Source organism: Dermacentor silvarum, chromosome 3 (assembly GCF_013339745.2).
Source record: "Dermacentor silvarum isolate Dsil-2018 chromosome 3, BIME_Dsil_1.4, whole genome shotgun sequence".
NCBI classification, from domain to species: domain Eukaryota; kingdom Metazoa; phylum Arthropoda; class Arachnida; order Ixodida; family Ixodidae; genus Dermacentor; species Dermacentor silvarum.
Window position 1 is genome coordinate 142,357,324 of NC_051156.1, and position 26,805 is coordinate 142,384,128.

The 26,805-nt window shown below is 45.6% G+C and overlaps 1 protein-coding gene across 3 annotated transcripts in view; it reads right to left on the minus strand.

Moving 5' to 3' along the window:
- LOC119444827 (uncharacterized) overlaps nucleotides 1–26,805 on the minus strand; it is a 186,969-nt gene that overhangs the window by 128,272 nt on the left and 31,892 nt on the right. For all 3 annotated transcript variants that reach the window (XM_049663681.1, XM_049663680.1, XM_049663682.1), the window contains exons 2-3: nucleotides 4,088–4,465; nucleotides 1,375–1,518 (exon numbers count right to left, since the gene is read on the minus strand). In XM_049663681.1, the coding sequence (XP_049519638.1) occupies nucleotides 1,375–1,518; nucleotides 4,088–4,346 (403 nt within the window). In that variant the 5' untranslated portion in view covers nucleotides 4,347–4,465. The remainder of the gene's footprint in view (nucleotides 1–1,374; nucleotides 1,519–4,087; nucleotides 4,466–26,805) is intronic.

The following is a 26,805-nucleotide window of genomic DNA, read 5'->3' on the forward strand; positions in this document are numbered from 1 at the left end:
CAAAATGTCGGTACTGTTTCTGGCGTCGGCAAGGCTCGGAGTGCTAGTCTGTAAGGCAGGAACCTACCGACGGCACACCCGGTGACAACGTGTTCCGTCAACAAAACAGAACATACCTACGCCAGGCTCGGTGCGAACGTTCGCCAAGCCATTGGCACCAGTCCTGGCGTCGACAAGATCCGGTGTAGATGTTTACAGGACGGGGGCTTATACCTGGTGAGAACTCGTGTACATTGATGAAAGTATTACCACGGCTACTCGATCAAAACACACAACCTCGTGCGCTTTGATCGAGCGACTGTCGTATTACAAATGAAGTGGTTCTTCAGAGACCCTGAAGTGGACATGTCCAGCTGCAGAAACGTTGCCGCATGACCTGCTGCGTTTGCTCCATGGCTGTATGGCGTTCTGCTGGTGAACACGAAGTCGGGGGTTCGATTAGGAGCCGCATTTTGATGAGGGGAAAATTAAAATAGCTCGTGTACCGACGCAGGTGATCAAAATGAATCCGGATCGAGCCTTCCACTCCACGGCGAATTGGGGCATCTTACAATCAAAAATTGACATTCACTTTAGCATACGCCAAAGAGGGTGAAGGCGAAAGCCTGCTCGCTCAAGAGACATTGATTAAATTACTTGACATTCTCATTCGAATGCATTGTTGCTTCTTATTACTTGTTTTTTCCGACCAAAGGTCACGGGTTCGAGTGCCTTAATTGACGCTACGCTAATTAACTGTGCATTAATTAACATGCCCTAATTAACACTTAAGGTGGTGGGTGTGACTCCTATCAAAAGTCGAGGGTGCGACTCCCCCCAACGGTCTAGGGTTTGAGTGCCTTAATTAACTTTATAATAATTAGCTCTGCCTTAATTAACTTTCCCTTAACGCCAAAGGTGGTGGGTTCGACAACCACATAAGCTGGAGGGTTCGACTCCCACCGAAGGTCGTGGATTCGAGTGCCTGAATTAACTCTATCTTAATTAACACGATGACGATGGTGACCCGCGGACCACCAAAATTGTTGCGTGAGCGTTGCCTGCTGACTCATAGAAGACGATGACGACGGTGACCCGTACACCATCAAAATTCTTGCGTGATTGTTTGCATACAGGTAAGACAAGATACGGGGTCCATGTAGACAGTGAATTACTACACCGAGTCGTCATCATGTACGATTTCGCTTCGACGACACGAATTTCGCCCAAGGACGTTGAAGATCGACTGAACAATGAGACATAAAAGAATTTCGCCTTAATAAGAGTGTTACCGCTTCACTGATGCTTCGCATTTGTCGGTTTTATACGCTTCTGCCACAGTGCAACGAACGCATAGTGACTATGCTTGCTCGTCTCGGAGAGTGAAATGCTTACCGCTGCAGATTCCAAGCAGCAGGAAGACGGCCGTCATGTCCCCAGCGAAGGCGCAGCCTATCGCGCTCACGGCCGTCACGAGGCTTCCCGTGAAAGACAACGCCATCAGCGGTACATGCTTCGTGAGGAAGCCGACGAGGGGACCTGCAGAATCACGCAGAACACTCAAACCACGCAACACACACTGAATTCCATTCAGCGTTATATTTCCCAGGCCAGGCACATCGTGGCCTCCAAAATTGATCGCTAGAATTAGAAACTGTGCTCATGCGCTTTTAGATCACAGAGCTGCCATTTATGCCCTGTGTGAAGTCGAGGCCCCTCCTTTCTCTCTTATTTTCCCCATCCGTCTTTTGAAGAAAAATGTAGGTGGTGTGATGTAACTAACTTTGAGCAGAAACCCCGCAAAAAGCCATGGAACATAATTGAAAACATAAATTCGTGCACGTAGTCTGAAACTGAGACACTAAACTATCGAAACCTTGAGAACGATTCTACATGCCGTAGGAGAGCTTCGCCATCAATAATTGAAAGCAGTAGGAAGATGCATTACTGAAAGGCCGTTCATAGGCGACGTGGTGGAAGATAAAGGCGTCTCTGGAGATTACCGTATTTAATGTGCACAAGTGAGAATTTGCCAGATAGATCAAACATTATTGTTGCCCATAAAAACATGAACCTAGTCGAACGGAAGAAAATGTGAGTTATGTCATGCCCGCTTCACAAAGGGTTCGTCACGTGCATACCCAACAATTATCTGAAAAGCAGCAGCTATAAATGTTTTATTTTGTATAAAACTCCATCAACATAGCATATTTTCAAGCCGTTCTTATACCTGCAATTTTATCCCCTACACAGCCATTAATTTCAGGCTCCTTGAGAGCCATTTCACGTCACCAGTAGAAGGAAGATATAAAAGACCATAGAACATTGCTTATGTACAAGCGTGAGCGCAGCTACAAAATATTTGACTTTGCTCTCTGAGACTTAATATGCTTTCATGTCAATAAATGTAAACAACAATAATAAATAAGAATTGCAGTTACAGCGCGAATGAAATTTAACATACATGCACGTGCACCGAAGGTTTAAAGCGAAGCCTTCTTTAACAACTTTCTGCAGCATCGACGTGACTTAACATCGCATCAGAAGGCCGTGCAAGCGCTACTACGCTTCTTGAAATCGACCGACCTGTGTGAATGTCTGTGATCGGAACGCCTTTTCTGTTACCTATTCCTGTGTTATTTCTCTCTCTCTCTCTCTCTCTCTTTGCACTCTTTTCAACCCCTGTATCCCCCACCGCAGTGTAGGGTAGCAAACCGGAAACTCGGTTCTGGTTAACCTCAATGCCTTTCCTCTCTCGCTCTCTCTTCGCAATGCCGCTTCTGTCGAGAAACTGGGTCCCTTAGGCACATAGTAGGGGGTTGCAAACATGCACCACTAAAAAAATTAAAGGACACTTTGTAAATTCTGAAGTGTGTTCGGCGAAAGCCTGTGCCCATTAGACTGAGTACCGCCGCATGCGCATTCGCTCGTTCTTCTTCTGGCGTTAGGTATCGAGGGAATCCACATTCTTAAGGCTCTTCTCCAAACCGATTGCCGTGGAATCATCACCGGGCCGCTTGGGAGCCATCGGACCACAGCTGTGGTGGCGCAACTTTTGCTATGCGCCGGTGTGCCATCACGTGATTGCTGAGAGAGTGTGAGGGGGAGAGGCCACAGCTAGCACCGTTCCAGGGCACGGACGGACGGACGGTCGGACGCCGCGAGTATGAGCCATTAAAGGCTTTTGCCTTAAAACCTCCAAATCCTTATCACACCAACGAGCTTAACAATCTGCTAGTAAGGTGCGCCGATTGCAGGAGTAGTTATTCAACTTAGAAATAGAGTGAGCTGAGCAAGTTGGTATGTGTTCCTTCTTAACTTGCCGCGTAAAATGAACTACACAAGGACTAAAGAGAGAACCGCATGACAGGAGCGCTATCAACTCATTCTCTTTCATGATGTGTTTCCATAACCTTTCCTTCAAATAAAACGTTTAGTTGATAATGAGCGCTCTTGTCATGGGGTTCTCCCTATAGTGACGTGCAGTTTATTTCGCGCGGTAAGGTTAAGGATGAATAGTTATTTGAACAATCGCGCAAACTATTGAGCACCGGTTGTCGCCCTATATGCTTGAACCATTTCGTGCCGAACCAGTAACCGTTATTATTTTTTTTTTTTTGGGGGGGGGGGGGGTTTCATGTTGGGTTTGGGTTCAGGCACGTTCCAAAAATATCAGTTTGGGTTCGGGTTCAGTTTCGCCCAAAATTGTTGTTCGGGTACGCGGTTTTCGGTTCGGATTCGGTTGCACACCCTAACTCTAAGTGGGGAAAAAAGGTGTTATTTTTTCTGTTATAGTGGCTTCCTCTGAAAAGAAAGCATGATGATGAGAAGCATGACTATGCTGCGCTTGTGACAGACCGCAAGAACTCTGCATGAAGTGCACTTATCGGCTAATCTCTGTAAGGGGATTCAGATGAAAACTAAGATGAAAACCAGCGAAAGAAACGCGTACACAAGAAACAAGGAGTAAACAGGACGATTGCTGGTCTATATAGCTTCGTGTATACTCCTTGTTTCTTGTGTATGCGTTTCTTTCGCTGGTTTTCACATTGGTTGAGCGCTTACTAATTCGCGCAGCACTTAGCCTTACTGTAAATAAATGACTCACCGATCAGCCAGGCGATGCTGGTGCCGACGCTGAGCACCCAGCTGCTCTGTTCACGTGTGGCGCCGAACGCGCGCACCAAGGCCACGTAGATGACTCCCGAGGAGCGACGAACGAGACTGCTCCAGAGCAGGTTCCACCCGCAGGCGACAGCCACCAGCCAGGACCGCGGACCGTCCGGTCCCGCCGGCGGCGGCCGCCTTTGCCGCTCGCGCTGCTGCGGAGGCTGTCGCAGCTGCTGACACTCCTGGCTTCCCTCCATGCCTATAGCTTGCCCGCGCACGGGTCTCCGATGCAACAAGTTTCTAGGGGTGACAGCTGGCCGTCATCGTCTTAGTCTGCTTGCGTAGTCATGCGGGCCGAGCGTTCTTGTGGTGCCCTCTGCGAAAGTCAGGCATGCAGGAGGAACCACTTAACTCGTTGCTTCCAAATAAAATTTGCTCTCTCGCGCTGTAATGGGCCGAGAAACGCGCGTTATCTTTATTGGCCCACCCGCCTCAACGGAAGCTCGTCTTTCGGACGAATGAAAACTGAATACTTTGCTGACTGCGCGCTCTCGCGGCAGACCGCGACGTCGCCGGCACCATCCGGAGGCCGTAAGGTCGTCTCGGTGTCAAATATGCAGTCATAAAGGATGTGTTCATTGGAATGTTACAAACTCGGTGCATGCATTGAAGTCAAGTCGTATACAAGCCCTGCTTATAGGTCGCGCGTAAGTAATGTCCAATCGAAATTTACTTGACATTTCAGCCTTCGCGATTCACTGGATTCAACACACAGAAGCGCTTGGGAAATCTGTGTCACGTCAGAGAGATTAAATGGACTGAAATGTACTGGTATGATCAGTGATGCTGTATAAGGCAAGCGATTTCAATCGACAACCAAGTTGCTGAAATGAGGATGTATATAGATATGGATACGTAAAAGAACAATAGTATATTAGAAGAAACACAAGAGCGTGAAAGTACAGGATACAGTAGGGGGATAAATACGCACAGCTTTGCGCGTGTTTCTCCTTACTGTCTTCGGTGTAATCGTGCTCTTAAATTTCCCGTTTCCAGAAACATCGTATATACAGGATTCAAAAGAGTTACATCCGAGGATTTAACTTTCAGATCAGCAGACATTTAAGAAAAGTTTGAAGAGAGAATAGGAAAATCGCTCCTTCACGTAATGCGTGTATATTCGTAAGAAAGTACTGACGACTAACCCTGGCGGTAAAATGAATCGAGGTTGGTCTAGGATGCAGTTGCAGATAAATATACGGAGAAACATTTAAACACGAAAGCTGCGAAAGAAGTGTGCGACTTTGCAAACTAAATAAAGTAAACTCATCAATTATTTCCTAATCTATTGAAACAATTAGCTAATGGCACATATTAGACACCGGATTCTCTCTTCTAGGATAGGACAATCGTCCACTACTATCAGCACAAAAAGTTATAGGCCGGTGCTCCCCAAAGAAACTGAGTGCAGAAGTCTATTTGCCCTTTCAAGGCTACTCATGTTCCTGCGGTCTACAGGCCTTCATGATAGATTTTAAAAGCGCCGGCCGCTACCACTCTACTTTGCACGCGATTAACTAATTGTTTGCGCTCCTCTCTATCTCTCTCTTTAACCCTTAGCTCTCGACCCCCCCCCCCTCGTGCAGGGTAGCAAACCGGAACTAGTTCTGGTTAACTTTCCTGCTTTTCTGTGCATCATTTCTCTCTTCTAGACTTTCTCCCACAGCGTCATAGAAGTTACGTAGGATTGCTCACTACACACAATAATGTCAACACTTGTTCAACAAGAGGAAAGAATACGGGTATTTATCACATAATAAAAAAATGCAAGCATTGTGTAATCATAAACAATTTCTTCAAAAGAGCACGACAATAAACGTATGTAAGGGTTCGCGCTTCGGATAAGTTCACACAACACCGCAAGCATGTTCATGCAAAGCCGTTGGAAAGCCATATACTTCAGGGGGTGTTTGACGTGGAATGCTTGCAAACACGCAGGAAGTGCCCAAGGCAGTTTTTACGCCTACCGAGGTACGCGTGCCGGTGATTATAGACGTGTAACTTTCCACACACCAACTGCACGGGTTCGTACAGGTGAGATGCGATAACTGCATTTCGACAAAGATAACTGACACCGCAGGGGCGTCCAGGTGTATGCACCGGAAAACGTGAGAGTTTTGCGAGCTCAGTGCTTCCGTCCCGGAAAACTACGAATCAACGGTATCGATGCGTTAACAAGCTAACAGCGGCGTTCAGACAATGTCCGGTTGGACATCTCCGGTGACGGCTTTTAATGTTGAATGAAAAAAAAGTTGGGCAGATCCAACACACATGTTGGAATATATGAGAAGCGAATCTTTACTCAATTGGTTAATTAAACGCTGTACAACTAACGGGGTTGTATGCTTACAATTGTGTTTAGTCTGCAGCCTACGCACCGTGTAATCTCACGCAATGTTCATGCTTATCCACCACCAAGACCATAATTTTAATCTGATGCAGTGTTTGTGTTTATGCACGACACATGAGCTATATGCCGAAACGTAAACATTGAATCAGGCGAAATCGCAATGTCAGACGTTCACCCAACAATGTCGCAAGGACGCAGGTGATATGCGGTATTTGTTGAAAGAAGAATGGTGATGACAGGTGTGTATGCGCTGACAAGTGCGACACACATCTGGCTACATTTAGGGATTCTGTACCGGTCGCGTCACACCAACACATACCCATTCTGGAGGCGTGGCCAAGAATGGGCGATTATGTATACTTTGTGTGCAATGTTAGGGAAATCATTCCTCTAACGCCTTTTCAAATAGCCCGTTTGTTCGGTGAGCTGTCTTTTTCGTCCCTCACTTCCAGGTTTTGCTATTCGTTCATGCTTGGCACCAGGGCGTACCCATTGGTGCTGAACGGCTAGGGAGCCTTCTTCTCGGGCCAGTGACATATGTAAGGGAACTATTCCTTGAAGTGAACGCATTATGACTTGCTCTTGTGCCAGTTGGTTGATATTTGCTGAAGTCACTGTAGCGGGCAATTGAAAAAAAAAAGCAATGAAAACACCAAGGACAGAGGACAGGACACCCCAGGCACTACACTCAGAGCTTAATCATTCGAACCGAGCAGAAAAAAAAATTGTGCAGAATAATGCGCATACAGACAGGTTCAGCACGGCAAAGAAAAAAGAATCGAAAAACTGAATATTGCTTCGAAATGGGCGGATAGACAGCATAGCCTCCAAACGTTCGCGCGCAGTAGTTTCTTCGTTTCTGTCCAAAATCGTAATATAGGAAAACCGAGTTTCGCACCGGCAGCCCAGGCAATGTGCCGGCAGATGCGCATTGCCATTACTTTTAACTGAAAGTTCGAGCCGGTGCGTTAACGACTGATATACGGAGCACGAACTAACGGGGAGGATATACCCTATTCATCTTCACCAGGACACATTCAGGCAGACGCAGCCAATAACCAACCTCCAGTCACATATCCACTGCTACTCTTCCCGCAAAGCCACGCGCTCAAGTGAATATATCAATAATGGAATACCTCCACGCCGCGAGGAGTTTGCGTTAAGAAGGATACGTGTAGGGGCTGCATTGACGTCAGCTGCAACCAGTCGCTCCGGACTGTAGGCCAGCCTTCGGCGCGACCTGTCCCTTCAGCCCTCGTCCAGGTGCCCTCGCATATCTACCACCCCTCTTGTGGAATTGTCCCGGACTGCACTCATCAAGGCGCTACTACCTGTTAAAAGTAGGGCTACACCCATGCTACCGTACATACACGTGTTGATCTATGGTTCCCGCCATCCTGGGGTTTGACGGGCCAAAGCCACGATCGGATTACGAGGTGCGCCGTGAGTGGGGGACTCCAGTTTAATTTTGACCACGTGGTATTCTTTAAATTTACGTTTGCCGCAGGACAAACTTTCGAGGACAAAAACTAAAAAAAAAAAAGGGGGGGGGGGTGGAGTGTAGCGCCCGTGGCGTTCGGTGCTAAGTTCTTCGTGTTTGTTTCAATCGCGCTACATTGGCTTCCACAGATATTCCTTGAAGCGCGGAAGGATAAACGGCAGGCGCATCACGCATTTCTGGGAGCAGCCTCTCCTGCGTTCTTGACTCGTATAGTGGCTATGACGTTGCGCTGCTGAGCTCAAGGTCCCGGGTTCGATAACGGCCGCGGCGGTCGCATTTCGACGGCGGCGAAATGCAGGAACGGTCGTGCCCACTTATATTTAAAGAACACCACACAGGAGGTCAAATTTAACCCGGAGTCCCCTACCACGGCATGCCTCGATCAGATGTTGGCACGAAAAACACCCAGGGTTTAAGTTTAACTGACTACAGTCGAACGCCTCTACAACGAAATGCCCTGCATAACGCAGGAATAATTCTGTCTCGGCTGTAATGTGAGTTGTGCGGCGCGCGACCTTTACAAGGAAATTACCTGTATAACGAATGATTTCGGGGGCCCCAAGCACTTCATTATAAAAGCGTTCGACTGCATGATTTCCTTTTCTTCGCTGTATGGCTAAGCTAAGGAGGAGAAAGCGGCCTGGCGACTCTACACAGTAGCGTCGATAACGACGACGGTCGTCGTCAGCGTCATGGAATGAATGGACAGACGGACAAGGAAGTTTCGAGCATTTAACTGCTGTCGCAGCGTGAGGATGACTAAATTTGAACGTGTTGTACCGCGTTAAGTGCTCCGAGAAGCCAGCCAGCAAAAGTGGACAGACGTGCTAAATTTCAGAGAATGCTTTACGCGCTGTCGTTAACTAGAATAGTTAGAGTAAATAAGCGGCAGTTCTTTATTTTGAATGTACGTTAACGTGGAGACGGCACGCACACACAACACCAAACTATACAGTACGGTCGGTCGTTTCATGCTGTTCTTTTCCTTTTCCGCTCCATAAGGCACGAGTACGTCTGTATTATTCAAAGCTTCTGTGGCACTCACGGAGATACCACAAACGGCTTAATCATCGGTGATGACATTATTTTTACGAGGATGTATGTCATACTAATATTGGAGACCGCCTCCGGCCATTTAATCAACTGCAATGCGCTTAGCCAGTGGGTTTAGTTTCACATGTAATATTAACGCGTGTCTTGAGACTTCATTGTCCCTTGCTCGTTCTACGTAAAATGAGATAATAAGAGTCAGTTTCCCGAAGAGCTACGAAAACGGGTTCGCTAATAGCCCATGCGGTTCGCGAAAAAATTGACACATGCGTAGCGCTATATGCGTCCAGTCCTCACACAGTGCAGTAAGATTTATTGAGTATGAATTATCCCTATAATTAACACTGTAATGACCAAGCACAGTTTCACATAAACAATAACTTGAACAAATTGTTGACATTTATTTCTGGCCATGGAGCGTACACTTGTAGACAAATAAAACAAGGAAATGTCTTTTTTTTCAGTGATAGCGTAATTACTGCAGTATTTATTTAATTAGTAATTGGTTTGTTTAAATATCCACAGCGGAAAGTTCCCATCCAGCATACGAAGAGCGCAACTATGGGCTTTGCATTAAGTTTCCCGCGCTTCAATCAGCGTTCTGTGGCACCAACCCCAGCGTACGTAGCGTACGTTGGACATTACAGGGTTAATTAAGATGGGCCAAAAATTAAGAAAAAGCTGCAGCTCGTTAAGAAAATGATGTTTGCGTACAGAATGCGCGCAATACACTAAGACACGACTTCTCAACTGTCGAATAGCTTATAAGTTGTCGCACGACGACGATATCCGTATATGTATATGGCGTATACTAGCTGTACGCGTTTTTACGAGACACGAATTCACACGCACCTGACGCTGCGGGATGCAGACTGGATCTCACACAAAGGCACGCCGCAGTAAGCGTAGCTCATTGGCTGCAAGCCTTTGGCGCCCCACGAACTTTCTCGCAACACACTTCGGCGGACCACTCGCAGAACGAAACTGGAATTTCGAAGTCACAGTCGCGCACAGCATTACTCCTCCATCACCTCTCCGACCGGCACAGGGCGCCACGAATGTTCGCAGAGAAAATATGCGCGAGTTTCAGAGTTTCAGCGGTAACACTAATTGTAAGATACGAAATGAATCGCAGGAGACAATTGATGCGACAGCGGCGGCGATATGATAGCAACGTCAGCACTGTGCGCTGTTCTCGTATCGCCGTTTTGTGCGAGTCACTTATCTGCGTGCCGGCTAGTCAGAGAGGACGGATGCGCCTTGCGTTGCTTCGGTGAAAGGAACGACCTGTATCCTTCGCCAAGGTGACGTCACAACGTACGGTGACGGTCTCGACGTATACGTATGCTGTTTTGTTATATAGGTCTATGCTAGACAGATAAATCTAAGGTGCTGTTCAAATCGGCTTCACCGCGATTATCGGGATCTCGAAACAATATATATATATATATATATATATATATATATATATATATAATAAAGATAACACATAATATCGTGACGGCCGGCGCAATCTCCTTGGTCTCATCGATGCGGATTTAAGTACGTCTTCGAGAGCAACGTGTCCTCGACCTGATTGTTAAAGCTGATTACTCCCTGTTCGTTTTGCTAGGGGTTCTTCACCGAGGTACGTGCCACAGAATAACACCGATAGTGAGATAACACCAATGGAATGCAGGATCTTAAGCGCGGCGCCCCTTATCTAATCGATGTCAGTTCTGGGTGAAGGAAGAGGCATTTATTAGGGAGGCGTATGTTCGAACTTTCGAATACGGAAATAACATTTTTGTGATTTTCGATGTAATTGGAGGCCTCAGGGGGAGGCCGTCCTACTGCAGTGGACATAAATAATGATGATGCAGTGGACATGATGATTATGATTCTCCAGTATTCATAAAGAAACAATAATACACTATAATATCCACACCCTTTAATGCTTATCTTGTCCCCAAACAAGAATCTATATAGCGCGAATTTCCTTTCGTCAACGAGCTGCGCTCCCTACTTTCCTGTCAAGAACGCTATGTCACGCTGACACGCGCATGCGCTGTTCGTGACCGGAAAGTTAATTACCGGGCGTGCAGCGTTAACGAAAGGAAAAGGCGTGCGAGATAGATTACTGTCATCGTTTGGGGATAAGATAAGCCCGCAAAAGGTGCAAACATTGTTAAGAGTCTAGTGGTCGACTACGTTTATCGGAGGCTTCAGAGGTAAACAACTTTACAGAGAATAAGGTACTGGTTTGGACGAGTTGGTAGCATTTCATGACGGTCGGCTTTTACTCCTGAACTAGAGAACGAAGCCTCGACACTTGAAAAACACAAACGCAGACTTCAAACTGGAATAATAGGCGAGAAGGGCAAAGTTATATACACGGACGAGGTATATATTTGACGTGCATCCGGTCGGTGAGAACAAGAAAAAAAAAAAGAAATAATATATAAACAAACAACTGGAATGATAAAAATGTGACACGTGCGACATGCACCGAAGGACCTATCCATGCACAAAAACGCGTGCCAAGAAATGCTATAGTTGTTTACCCGTACGTGGATCGTGCCAAAGATAATCTAGCTCCTTTTGTGACAGCCCCATCGAAGTTGCAGTGACGCATTTAAGCCCCAGGCGATTAATTTCTACCGCATCAATAATTTGTCAAGTCGTCTGTTTGGGATGCTATAGGCGACCACCGCGCGATCTTTGAAAACCTGTTTACAACCGCAATGCCCTCCTGTAAATACCCCTGCACTGTCCTATGTACATTGTTGTCGTGTTCGCGAGGCCTACCGTTTAGGCACATTTCTGTCTGGCCTACGTACTTATTTGCCACACGAAAGTGCAAGGCACGCAAGAACGGCGAAGGAAATGACTCAGACATGCGCAAAAAAAAAAAAAAAAAAGCGCGAAAACCGCTTGTCGCGAGAAGGTCGCGTATACTCGGTCTCGCTTTCGTGTGGCAATAACAGGCCGAACAGGAAGGTGCCTAAACAATAGGCTTCACGAACACGACAACAATGTACATAGAACAGTGAAAGGGCACTTGTAGAAGTGCATTGCCGGGATTGCGGTTGTAAGCTGTTCTTTCAAATAATCTACGGTAATCACCAAGCATCCCAACCAGATGACTGAAGAAATCATTGAGGAGGCAGAGATTATTAGGGATTAAATGCGTCAGTGTGGCTTCGATCCTATAGGGTTCTCACAATATGAGCTGGATTATCTCTGGCACGATCCACGATTAAACAACACATCATTTTTAGGCGCCCGTTTCCGCGTACCTCGGTCTTTCGGTGCGTGTCGCACGTGTCGCCGTTTTCACGTTCCGCTTGTTTATTTAAAGATTCCTTGTTGTTTACTCGTTTTCACCAACCGGACGCACGTCATACTTCGTCTGTGCATGTACCCTTTTCGCCATTCATAATTCGGTTGAAATTTCGTGATTGTGTTTGGCAATTAAGTCTAGTCTTAGTTCTCTAGTTAGTGGGCAAAAGCCGACCGCCAACTTTACTAGCAGAGGCTGTACACCGGCCGCTCTAAATGGCCACCTGTAGAGCCTACTCAGTCAAAAATGATGTCGTGTGGTATATATAGTGACGGGTGCTGGCCGGCAGATAGCCAGACAGATGACGAACTTATATAGGAGACGGAAACAGCGTGTTATTGCAATAGGCGAACTTGCACCCGCAAAAGGAACTACAACTCGGCAGCACCCGCCGCCGCTTTAGCATAATGGCTCAGGCATTGCGTTGTTGAGGTCGAGGTCAAAAGTTCTATCGCGGCCGATGGAGACGAAGTACAAGAAACGCTGGTGTACTTAGGTGTACGTTAAAGAATCCCAGGTGGGCGAAATTAATCCGGAGTCCCCCACTACGGCGTGCCTCATAATCATACCGGGGTTTTTGCACGTACAACTCCAGAACTTAGTTTTCAAAATAAAAAAAGTTTAATCAGATAAAGAACGGGGTGCCCTCCTTTTTTTATTCATTCTAAAGAAATTGGGAGTTTCGCCCGAAGTCGCAGCGCTGAAAGCGATAGCAAGGTTTAACGTTGCCTTCGAGCTCCTCGCACGGTGTTCTAACCATTCGCGGAGGCCACATACGGCACGGCGCAGAGCACGCGAGACAACTGCTGCTGCGCACGAGGAACAGCGCCGTGCAGACGTCTCACAACGCTGGCGCGACGAGGAACGCCGGCAACGACGTTACAGAGGCCCCACCTTGATGGCACGTGTCTGGGATCAGACCGGCGTCGGCGTTTGTCAGCGCCAAACGAAAGGATTAGATAGATTTAGTTTGACGTTTGCTGTACTTTCCACTCTGTGGTATGCAGACAGCTCCATGCAGGAATGCTTTGTGTGTATAAGCACAACGCTCAAGCCAGCGGCACCAGAACCACGGCCGCTGGATTTTTTTTTTTTTTTTAATCCAGCGGCCGTGCCAGAACGCTACGTACCCTCCGTGGCTCCGGCAGACCCGATAGAGCAGAGTGTGGCGGTACGTCCACCTGGGGCTTCGTAATTTTTTAAAGGCGAAATCCTTAGATCTCTCTGTTTCAAGGTCGCGTTGTGAGGTACAGATATATCACGTGACCCAAGGAAGGCCTAAAGCGAACCAAAGCATGTCTAGCCATTTATAAGAGATCATTAACGAATAGCAAAGTTAATGATTGATTAGTCATTGGGTTAAGGTGAATTAAGGCGTATTAAGGTCGATTAAGGTGGATTAAAGAGGATTGAGGTAGATTAGGGTAGCATTAAGGGGGATTAAGATCGATTAAAGTGGACTAAGGTAAATTAAAGTAGGCTTTACAAGGCTCTCGCCTTGCAAACCGGGGAATTTTTCGTTTCTTTATTTTTTCAGCGAAGCGCACTACACTTTTCTGGTCTCTCTGACGTTCCGTGCCCGCATGCGCCATCGATACCGAGACAACCCGACGGCGCCTTCCCCGACGGCGCGAACGAGCCTCGAGGGGCTGTAATAACTTGCTGAATAATTGTGATCGCAATAAAATGGGAAGGGAGTTCAAGTAACGAAATCGAAAGTGGCGATGGATGTCCGACCGCCTCACGTGCATGCTTTTTCAAAGGGATAGCGATAGATAGTGATAGATGAGGATAGAGTGTCGCGGGCTCGGTTATCGTTGGATGGGAAAGTGCACTCTTCAAGCGAGCTGATATATGGTCGCATATTTCTGTCGGAGGCCTTGGTATCTGGGATGGTCCCAAAGCCTGACGGTGGGACGCTATACTATATGAGATTATGAGATAATACCCCCAGCCCATGAGATAGTCCCATAGTCAGGTGGTGGGACGTATATGCACGTGCGTCCGTTATACGTGCGTCCTCGTAAGAATCAGAGCCGTCGATGGCGGTCGCGTCGATTCGGCTGATGTAGACATACACTTTTTTTTTTCGGCACGCGTACAGTGGGTTGCGCGACGCAGGCCTCCTATCTGGAGGACAAGAATGAGTTGGACAACGCTTTTCTAGGAGCAGCGAGCTACAAGACCAACTGTGCGTTGTCCAGAAGGCCTGCGAAGTGGCGGAGAGCCTAGGGCTCCCTGTCCCGACGTGGGAGGTTCCCTCTACACCTTGACGAACAGTCGGGTGTCCTTCAGGACCCTTTTCGGAAATAAAGTTTCAGCTCCACCACCACCACCACGGTCTTACTCGCCGAGCTGAGCAAGGAGTGACTTCCATTGGTCAGGGGAACGCGGGGGAGGAGATGTGGAGAGAAAAAGACAGATTAACAAGATTTAGCGATATTACAAAATTCTATCAAAATCACAGGCGAATATTACCACCGCCTCACACTAAACTGAACAGAGCTGAGTCCGTTGCTTGGAGGCGATTACAAACAGAAACCTATGTGAGCCCCGTGCAGTTAAAAAATTTATACCCCGATATATACGGTAGCGATATATGCAAGCTATGCAAATCTGCTATAGCCGCCCTTCAACACATGTTGTGGGGATGTAAAATATATCAAGAAAAAATGGCAGTCTCCCCAGAAAATCTACGGGCGCGGTGGTCAGCCACGCTGCTCAGTTCAGAACTCCAAGACCAACTTTGGGCCGTCCAGTGAGCCCTGGATGACGTGCGGGCGCAACAGCTCCCAGTGGCTATCTAGGCGGCCCCAGGCCCGGGCCTCCCAATCGTCGGATTTCCAATAGAGTTATGTCGCTCGCTCGCACCACCACCACCACCGCGCGTACAGTGTGATTAGATGGAGCTTCATTTATTTAGCTATGTATACAGCACTAGTGGCGTAAATATCCTGATGTGGTAGTACGGTGGAAAGCGCGTCAAGCACTAAAACGAAATAATGATGATACCAATGATAACTCGACGAAAGTGACCACCGGCAAACAGTAAAACTACACATATACGGTGGCGATACTTGAATAAATTCAGAAACTTCGGTTCCGAATAGTTTTGCTGCTGGAGGCAGCGTTGCATCATCACCGCATACTTCTCGAGCCAGCAATCAGCTAGTAATTGCACAATTGCATGCAGTTATTTAATCAGTCGCCAGGATCGCCAGTCAGCCTCTAGAGTCTGCAAAGGAGTACGTTTATCTAGGTCAATTACTCACAGGGGATCCCGATCATGAGAAGGAAATTTACATAAGAATAAAATTGGATTGAAGTGCGTACGGCAGGCATTGCCAAATCCTGACTGGGAGCTTACCACTGTCGTTGAAAAGAAAAGTGTAGAATCATTGCATTCTGCCCGTGCTAACATATGGGCAGAAACTTGGAGGTTAACAAAGAAGCTCGAGAACAAGTTAAGTAACGCACAAAGAGCGATGGAACGAAACATCTTAGGACTAACGCTGGGCCCTTTACCGACCTGGAACTCCGCAGCCGGACGCTCCCTCCCGTTTCTACCATGCCTAAGGACGCCGAGCAGCCCGATCCTCCCCAGACATCGCCTGTTGTCTGCTCCGGTGCTCTACGCCAACGCGATCCTCCTGTCCTCAGTGGCACCGACGATCATGACGTCGAGGATTGGCTCTCCTCATACGCCCGAGTGAGTGCGCATAACAAATGGGATGACAAAGATAAACTGACTAACGTCATCTTCTATCTTTCTGGAGTCGCTCACCTCTGGTTCCGTAATCATGAATCCGACCTTACCACCTGGACTGCTTTTACTAATTATTTCAAAGAGGTCTTCGGTCGCTCTGCTGTGCAAAAGCTTCGTGCGGAACAACGCTTGCGTGGTCGCGCTCAGCAAAAGGGTGAAAACTTCACCATTTACATTGAAGATGTCGTTGACCTTTGTCGGCACATTAACCCCATTATGCCAGAAAGTGAAACTTATAAAGAATGTCATGAAAGGCATCGAAGATGATGCCTTCCAGATGCTCTTGGCGAAAAATCCTCGAACTGTTGACGAGGTGATCACCCTGTGCCAGAGCTACGACGAGCTCCGTAAACAACGCCTCACTACGCGCCGAGCTGCCGCGCCGGACGGCACGATTTCGGCCCTAACCGACAGTTTCAATGATTCTCCCGCCCACTCCTCGTTCCTCGACCAAATCAAACAATTTGTTCGAGAGGAAGTCGCGCGTCAACTGTCCCTTTTGCCTGCTACCCGGTCGTCTGACTCTTCCTTGTCTCCGGAACTACGTCGGGTCATACACGAACAAGTCAGCGACGCACTACCTCTCGCTCATCAGCCACCTCCAGTGCCGGTTCCGCTCACGTACGCTGCCGTGACTGGGAGCTTACCACTGTCGTTGAAAAGAAAAGTGTAGAATCATTGCATTCTACCCGTGCTAACATATGGGCAGAAACTTGGAGGTTAACAAAGAAGCTCCAGAGCAAGTTAAGGACCACACAAAGAGCAATGGAACGAAAAATGTTAAGCCTAGCGTTACGATACAGGAAGATAACAGTGTGGATCAGAGGGCAAACGGGGATAGCCGATATTCTAGTTCATAGTGAGCGGAAGAAATGGAGCTGGGCAGGCCATGTAATGCGTAGGATGAATAACCGCTGGACCATTAGAGTTACAGAACGGATACCAAGAGAAGGGAAGCGCAGTCGAGGACGGCAGAAAAGTAGGTGGAATGATGAAGTTAGGAAATTTGCAGGCGCAAGTTGGAATCAGCTAGCGCAAGAGAGGGATAATTGAACATCACATGCAGAGGCCTTTGTACTTCAGTGCACATAAAAGTAGGCTGCTGCTCCTGCTGCTGCTGCTGCTGATGATGATAATTTAATCAATAAGATAATTTTTAGGCTGCATGCTGCTTTGTTAACTCCCTTTAACTGCTTTAATCCATGATGGATTTCGCCATGTTTTCATCATTGTAGTGTATTGTTATTTCTTTCGAGTGTGGTTCATTTGTTTTGATTAAAATATGTAGAAGCATACCAAAACTAAAGCGGTAGCAAAGTTCCTATAAAACGAATTTACCGATTTGGTGCAGATTGCACCTCACTGTACTATACTACACGCGACCTCCGTACGTGCTTCGGTTAAGTTTGTGTGTATCATCTAAACGTATATTCAATACTTGTAGCACTCGAAATCACTAGCGACAGCCACGAATAATTTTTCTGTAAGCGTGACATTTTTAAACAATACTGCCGTAACCGCAAAACTGCACTTGACCAACGCTCGGCATTGTAAGTGGAATTACTGTGTTCAGATTGATATCCCAAGGGGCAGCATCAGATGACCTCCGCGCAATTGAATCAAATGGGTGCTGTCTGGAACAGTTTTTTTTTTGAAAAAAAAATTTGATTGACTGATAATGGCACAAAAATTATGGGGCTCTTCATATTACACTGAGTGAGGTGTTTGCGAAAGCGTTGCGCCACCAGTGTCAATGTCTATGATCTACAAATCGATCGATCAATCAATCGAATAATGAATCACTCAATAAATCAACAAATACATCGTTATCGTGACCCTATATTTATGTCCACTGCGCCTGCAAAGTTGCTAATTTCATCAACCCACCTAACTGTCTGCCGTCCTCGACTGCGTTTCCCTTCCCTTGGCACATCAATCAATCATGTGACAACAAATTGTATTGGAAATAACTTGACATTACCAGGCCCGATACATGTGTTCACTTTGAGTTTTAAACCCGTTGCATGCACCATACAACGTATTGCCTGATATGCAACGAATATCGGCCACACGTAGCCCGCCCATAAATACTCGTGTTGCTGCCAGCGTGTTTCGTGCATTACGCACTCAACGTAACGCTGCCGCTGTGCGATGATATACGATGCGCTGCCATATATTTCCCGAGAAGTGCAAATTTTTACGAGAGACCACGACGTAAGTGTCTTCAAATCAATTGACAACGCCGTGTCACTGGTTTTGGCACGTAAAACCCCAGAACGAAATTGACAACCGCCGTGTCTTCCCAATGCATTCATGCATGTTGTCCGCGGACAAGCATGTCTTCCTTTCTCCCGTCTCCTATCATATGCGCAACGCAGGCCTTATCTCCCACCGGAAGGATTTTAAGCATTTCTCCGTGAAACAGCGTTCGCCGCAGGAAATAGCTAGAGTGCCACTGCAGGATGAGCTGATTAAACTGGCGTGCAACAGAAGTGACCTGTTGTGCGGAAGGAGTGGATAAAGCAGACTCGCAGCTGTTTGGCGGCGACGATCTCCCACAAGTCGTAATCAATGCACCTTCGTCGGCGTTCACAGGGTTGCAAGTGCAAATAATCCGTGTTGTGAAGGGTATGGTATATCTGGATCTATTCATTCCAATTATGTACGTACATTTGGCTGTTTCTGAAAGACAGAGTCTTTTTTTGAAGCTTGAAGTTTATTCTTTCAGGCAATATGATCGTACTGCCCACGAGCTAAGACTAAAGGAGAAACAAGCAGTCCCCTGCCTGGGCCATCGTCTTGTAGGGCGCGACAGCAACAGTGACTCACAATAAACTATAGAATGATGAAACATTCCTACAAATATCGGACAGACACATTACGAAATGTCGCACGTAAAAAACTTGAAATCCTTGAATAATTGTTCAGCGGGACACACACACAAAAGATATCTATCACAGTGTCACATTGCACGGAAAATTGAAAGTGGAATGCGTAATAAAACATTAGGGATAAGCTATCATAAAAAAAAAGCATTGAATGCATGGGAGAAAAACAAACACTAAAACTGATATAAATAGGCACTTGGTGCCGCAGCTAAACGTCGCCTCCCTTCCCCCCTCCCCCCCCCCCCCCCCCGCATGTCCTTTCAGGCGTCGGAAGAAGGGGCGTTTGCTCTACATATAGGTGATTGTAAAGGAGGAAAGAGACGCCTACTTATGCAGCCCTTAAGGGAGCACGGCGCAGAACGCGCGTTTGTTCTCCGCCGTGCATTCACTCACCGATGATGATAAGTGGTTCTTGAGGGAAAGGAAAAGGTTGGCGCTATCTTCTGCAGCCCTTGAGGGAGCACGGCTCAGCGCCAACCGTGAAAGCGCGCGTCCCTCGCGCCCTTTCACTCGCACATACAGCGTTCGGCGGCGCGCGGCGACGATTTCATCTCCATTGACGTCATACGGAACCTCACGGCGACGGCGACGGCAGAAATCTGCTTTTGAGTGTCCATATAATTGCTATCGCAATAATATAATACTGTCAATGTGAGTAGAATATTCCTCGCTTGCAAGTATCACCATTCATTCAGATGCGCTGATAGAAACAAATGTGCATAGCACACTTGAAGGTGTACATTGTGTTAGACTTAAATAGTCATTGACAAGTGTCGTAACTTGATGGGAAGTTCTTTATGTGCTATAATCTGTGCGTCACCTTTCAACCATTGTTGACATTTCAGGGAATGTGTGACCGGTATTTCTACCTAAATAGCGGCTAAAAGAAGTCTGTATATTGTTTTCTCAATTCATTAAATATAACTATAGTTATTATAACGTTATATGTATATTTTACCTTTAGAATATTATTATGTGCCATCAGTTCCAAACCGCTTATTTCCTGACCTGGGCTCTTTATATATTTGCTGTGGAATTAAAAAAAAAACTTTCTCTATGTCCGTACGTAGTGTTACTTGTACTCTAAACTTATAAGCAATATCGAATATGCGAGTGAATAAGCAAGAAATATAATCGCCTTTTGATCGATAGGGGAAGAACATTACGAAAACGGTATGTCTTTATAATTGCTCTCGAAATATTTATGCGGTTGTTATGAACATGGTTCCTCTAGCTCAATTCTTTGTGAAAAGTCACTCCCAAGAAATTATGATTGGAAACGTGTTCTAGTTCTACGTCCCACTAGTATCGTTTTAGGTCATAAGTTCAAAATTATTACATGGAAACGAAGTACTAAGTTTCTGTAGTCATATGTTGCTGTTTGTTCAAGCTCATTAAGATTCGTCCCAGAAAAGAAAACATTAGTGTCATTGGGACGTACAAGATAAACTGGTTAGTTAAAGGAATGCTTCTATAGCATTTATATAGAATACGAACAGCAATGGTCCAAGAATTGACCCTTGCGGTACTACGTACTTGATAGCAATGCTGTCATATAGCCATGTAAATTGTGACCTGATAATTGGAGTCGTGACTCAAAATAACGCCGAATAAAATCAAAGGAAATGACTCTAATCCCATAGCACCTAAGTTTACTTAGTAATATATACTGTTTTACAGCATCAAATGCCTTTCGGAAATCTAAAAAAAAAAACAAATGTAAAAAGTTTTTTTTTGTAATATTATCCACGATATGATTTTTTATACTTGGTGTTTCTGCGAAGACCTTAAGTAATATTTAAAAATCACCTGTGGCAGGTAGCACAATTCTAATCCGGATTGCTTAAACAGGCCGACATTATTTGCCCGATAAATCGAAATACAAAGTCAATTAATCAAAAAATTCTTAATTAAGTTTTTAACTAATTATCTTGCTGCACATATTGCAATTTACAAATTGTAGCCCAATGAGTCAGCAAGGCGGATTTAATTAGAAATAATTGTCAGGATGACACCAGTTCTGTGGTATTTATTCCCGAACTTTGTGGAGAATATACATTGGCGGCCCAGTTATATCCTTTGTGCTTCAATGCATAAGACGGCAATTTGTTAAAAAAAGTTACGGAGACACTTAAGTCTTCTTATGTGCATTGAAAGCGAAAGCATTCTGACTCTTCCGCACGATACTCTTCACGTGGTTATGGGCTCGAATTGGGCAAAGTCAATTTTGAGGGTGGGCCACCCAAAGTTTTGGGGTGGGCCAAGTCAATTTTGGGAGTGGGTCAGGTCGGTGTTGAACATGGGTCAACTCAATTTTCGAATTGGGCAAAACCAATTTTGTGGGTGGGCCAAGTCAATTTTGGAAGTGGGCTAGGTCGGTTTGGAACGTGGGTCAACTCAATTTTCAAATTGGGCAAAACCAATTTTGAGGGTGGGCCAAGTCAATTTTTGGAGCGGGCCAGGTTGGTTTTGAACATGGGTGAACTCAGTTTTCGAATCGCGAGTCAATTTTTGGGTGTTGGCCACGTCAACTTCAGAAGTGGGCCAGGTCGGTTTTGAACGTCAGTCAACTCAATTTTCAAATTGGGCAAAGGCAATTTTGGGGGTGGGACAAATCAATTTTGGTGGTGCGCCAGGTCGGTTTTGAACGTGGGTCAACTCGTTGGTCAGCGGAATTGGCAGTCAATTTTTAGGTGTGGGCCATGGCGCCGGTCCGATGTCGTGGCTGTTTACCGTGGAATTTCTCAGTGCGAGTCGCAGCAGGCCCAGCGCCGTGAACGGAACGTCATCACGTGGTCACGTATGTTTTCTTTTTTTTTTTATCGGATCTTAACGCTGGACGCTCGCCAGATTTTCTGCTTCATGGGGCTTTTTTTTAATTATGGGGTTTTACGTGCCAAAACCACGATCTGATTATGTGGCACGCCGTAGTGGGGAACTCGGGAAATTTATACCACCTGGGGTTCTTTAACGTGGGCCTAAATCTAAGTACACGGGTGTTCTCGCATTTCGCCCCCATCGAAATGCGGCCGCCGTGGCCGGGATTCGATCCCGCGACCTCGATCGCGTGCTCAGCAGCCCAACACCATAGCCACTAAGCAACCACGGCGGGTTCATGGGGCTTATAAGGCGTTGCCTTAAAAGTAAGTGGAACGGCAGTGCATTTTTACCGTAAGTATGATTGCGTATATCTCGAAAACGATGTCATCCACAGAATTATTTTCAAGTGATATGATATGCCTTGCAGTCTCACCAGCTACAATTTGCAATTTGTAATATATGCCGTAAGGTAACTAGTTAAAAACGTAATTAGGGAGTTTTTTTATTAGTCGATTATGCATTTCAATATTTTGTGCAAGTAATGTCCACTTCTTCGAGTAGACCAGATGAAGGACTAGAATTGCGTTATCTGCCATTGGCGATGTTCAAGATTGAAATCTTCGCAGAAACACCTCGTGTATATATATATATATATATATATATATATATATATATATATATATATATATATATATAGCATCGTTGGTTTATTTGCCTCAGAATTCATACCGGTAGTTTGGAAATCTCTGCTTAGATAATATAATATTATTCATATGCATGTCCATTACTTGCTGTGCAATCTAAAAAAAAATCTGATAGTACTGAAATTAGTGTGCAGTTGTTGAGATCGCGGTACATTCCTCCTTTCTGGATTGCTGCTATGCCGGCAGTTTTCATTCTCACTGAAAAAAAAATGCCATTCTGCAGCTTGAGCTTACAAAAAAATATGGCTCAAAGTTGCAGATATCTCATTAGAAACAGCTTTGATCGGACCAGCATTTATATCGTCTTTCCCAGCCGCTGATAGCTGTTATGTAATTATGCAATCATAGCAATTTTCTCGTCATCTAGCTGTTGTACTATATGAGAATAAAGACTCTTTAATACTGCAGTGCGTATAGGTTGCGTAACTGCGACCTATATGCTAAGGAAAACTGGTGTTAGTCACACCACAATATCAATATTGAAAATGTTAGCGAACGGAACACTGGAATATTTTTCTACGAATAAGGATAACTGGGAAGGCATTACTGATGGACAAGTGTTAGTCAGTTCGCGAAATATTTTCCCCACTGTAGCGGTATTGTAAGAAGTAGCAGAGTAGTAGCTTCAAGTTTACATGTAAAAAGTTCATTACGGCTTTATTTAGGTCAGAATTTAATTTGTTTCTTGTTCGCTTCGTATTTGCGCAGAATTTCAATGTTCTGAGTGTGTAAAAATAACTGAAAAAGCCGATATCTCTGCTTGATACGTTCGTGCAGTTCAGTTGTGACGTATAACTTCCTTGCTCTTTTATATTTGTTAATAGGTAGACATGGAAATGCTCTGCTATAGCAACTTTATGCTTTATGTACAAAGGCATCGTAAGCACTGCTAGGAGCCATTGTAGGCATCGGTCCGATCAATATCAACCACCACAGAGGGGAATAAGTTTATGTGGGGATTCTTTGTTTCAATGCGTGGGCGAACTGAAAATACGACAAAGATTGGAAGGAGATTCACTAATGTTTGTGCTAAGCACTCGACAGAATAGGTTTTGATTTTTAAAAACTGATGAAGCATAGACCTATCAATGTTTTAGTAAGTAATATAACCCTCGTTGGCTATTCTGTTATATTTTCTAAGCAATATGCGAGCATTATTCCTATAAGCTCATACTTTCCTGGCCAAGATGATCGATAGTAGATCGACCCTAATGTCTACAAAATGACTTAGTGCAATCCTCGACTAGGTACAATTTCTAACGAGGATTCTATGTAAGGAAGCAGCTGTTGAAGTGCTCCGTCGGGTGTTCGGTACAAAACAGTAATCACAGCACAGTCAAGCGCCTCTACAACGAACGCCTCTACACTGTAAAATAAGTTACACCCCTAAAAGTGAAATAGAGTGTAAATTATCTTACAGTGTACAATGAAATTACCTGTATAACGAAGGAATAATTATGTCGCGTCTTTATTATAGAGCGGCGTGGTGCGAAACCTTTACAATTTATCGGAGAAACCTCTATAACGAGTGATTTCTGATGCTCCAAGACTACGTTATAAAGGCGTTCGACTGTATTACTACACATAGTCGCTACTGATTGAAAATGAACACATATGTAAGTGCGTTCAAGCAGCGGAACATAATGACGACCATTTCGAACATAAAGTGACACACCACCACCTCGTTTGTTTGTACCATGCAAAGGCAGATGTTTGTATTCAGAAGAGTATGTGGCGCCTGATCAACTTAAGCACCAGGTTTCCGAGAAATCCAGAAAATCAAAGGAATATGCAAGCACGGACAGATATGTTTGTTTACTAGTAGTAGATAGTATGTTTACTTTTCAAACTTTGCGCGTTCGTGTGGAATGGTTTCCGCACGCAAGAAGCGATCTGCAGTGACTAACGGCCATGTTCTCAAACGATCCTCGACTCGAAGCTCTTGCTCAACTATACCGAGTGCATGCAGTGCAGCACCGCCCGTCGACTGAATAAGGCGCTACGCTTTTCAAGAATTACCGTGCAGTGTCAATGCAGCGCAGTGACAGCTTTTGTCGGCGGGTGGAGCTGCAGTCAACTTTCTTAATTTGAGGTGAAGTGTTGAGTGCAGGAACGACCTTCTATAGTGCGGGGGTAAGTCATTGAAAGAGTCAACAGCCTAGTAGTTCATAGCGTTAAAGGTGAGCAATCAGCGTCTGATAACATGCGGATTTAGGTGATCTGGTGTGGTTGCTTAGTGGCTATGGTGTTGGGCTGCTAAGCACGACGTCACGGGATTGAATCCCGGCCACGGCGGCCGCATTTCGATGGGGGCGAAATGCGAAAACACCCGTGTAGTTAGATTTATATGCACTTTAAAGAACCCCAGGTGATCCAAATTCTTCCGGAGTTTACGAGTAGTTCATGCGTGTAGTTCACTTGGAACTGACGACCGACGATGTCACTACGGCGTGCCTCATAATCAGATCGTGGTTTTGGCACGTAAAACCCCCTAATATATCTTCTTTTTATAAGACTGCATTCCTCGCTTATTCTTCTAACACGTGCACCATGCTGATTGCGTACAAAGATCATTCCGTCAGTCGTCCGAACCAGACTCATATAGCTCTCAGCTTTTTTTTTCTTTTTTGTTTTGTTTTGTTTTCGCAAACCACAGCAGTCGTTTATTAACTGCAGCCAGGTCATCGAAAAACCGGATGGCAGAGGATATTGCTACTCGCTCTTATTTCTCTTCAGAGCATTTTGAGCGCAGAACTCGGGAGCGAAATCCTAAATTAACAACTGGCTATGTTTCTTTCTTAGGTGGGGGAGAAATAAGTGTTTCGATGTCGTTCTCCGATAACTCTGCAAGGGCTAGTACCTGAGCAATCTTATTTACTTCCTTTTTGAGGTTTTCACCTTCATGCGGCACGAGGCAATGTACTAGCTTCTATATATCCAGACGACGGCCGTACTGTTCCGTGTCATTTGCTTCTTGTTTCAGCTGGTCAATCGTCTCTTTTTCTGACGACTTTTCAACGGCTTCTACGCGGCGCTGTAAATCACTGATATATTTGTCCCGTTCTTGCAACCTAATTGGTCGTAAGTGTTCGGTATGTGCTTTACAGATTTCTCAATGTTGTGTACAGTTTCCTTAATATGAACGAGCTTGTCTAACCTAGTTCTCAGTAGTGATATAAAAGCTAACTTTTTGTTAATGTACACAATTAGTGCTTGCGAATCACCAGAGTTGCATTGTTTACAGTTATTACACTTCTGGGATATACTTATCGGCTCGTTTATCATCTTAAACAATCTTGCAGAAACACCACTGCATTTACCAATATGAAAAGTACATCGACATTCAGCACAAGTGATAGCAACTACCTGAGTCTCGATAGGTTCTGAACAAGAACAACAATTAAGCAGTCTCATTATGAGAAGCCATTACAAGATACAAGTGGAACGTTCGGGGAACAACAAACGCGCGATAATCAATGGTCATACTAGTGGCGGCGGTTGCAGAAACAAACAGAGGTGGCGAATTCAAATACAGATGTCCACAGCCTGCACAGGGAACCGAATAGTGTTTTTCGGCAGTTCACAAATGGCGCCACCCCCACTACGCTGCCACCTCAAGTGAAGCTGATGGTCCTACTTCGCTCATTTTCTATAGTCTCATGTCGCGCATCCTTCATAATGCGTATACTATACTCTGTTGACTCTTTCAATGACTTCGAATGACTTAGTCTCTACACACCGGTGCTTGTGTGCGGAGGGTCCTTCCTTGCCGCGGTGAATCAGTGACATTCGCGAACGTCTTGCTAATGAGTGAACGAGGTCGCGGGTTCAATCACCTATCGCGACAGTCGCATTTCAACTGGAATGAAACACAGGAAGGCCATAGTGTCCCTCTGGCACTAAGTGGAGTGAGTAGTGTTGACTGCGATTTCTAAATGCAAAGGTTGGCAGCAACCAGTTTCCGGCTACCCTATAGCGAACGCCACTACAAGGAAATTACCTGTACAACGACGAATTCCGTGTGTTCCGGCCGAATTCAATATCTTTCATGTGTATTGCGAACACCTCTACAGCGAAGACCACTAATATACAACAAGTTTGACTGTATACAACGAAAGCATTCAGGCGTCCCCGATAGCTGAATTGCTGCTTTACAATGAATGCACCTAGACGGTGCCGCCACTGCCCACCGCAGCCGCCACATAACTGCGGTCAGCGCTATAGGATATAGCGACGTGTTTGGCGAGCGTGCCGA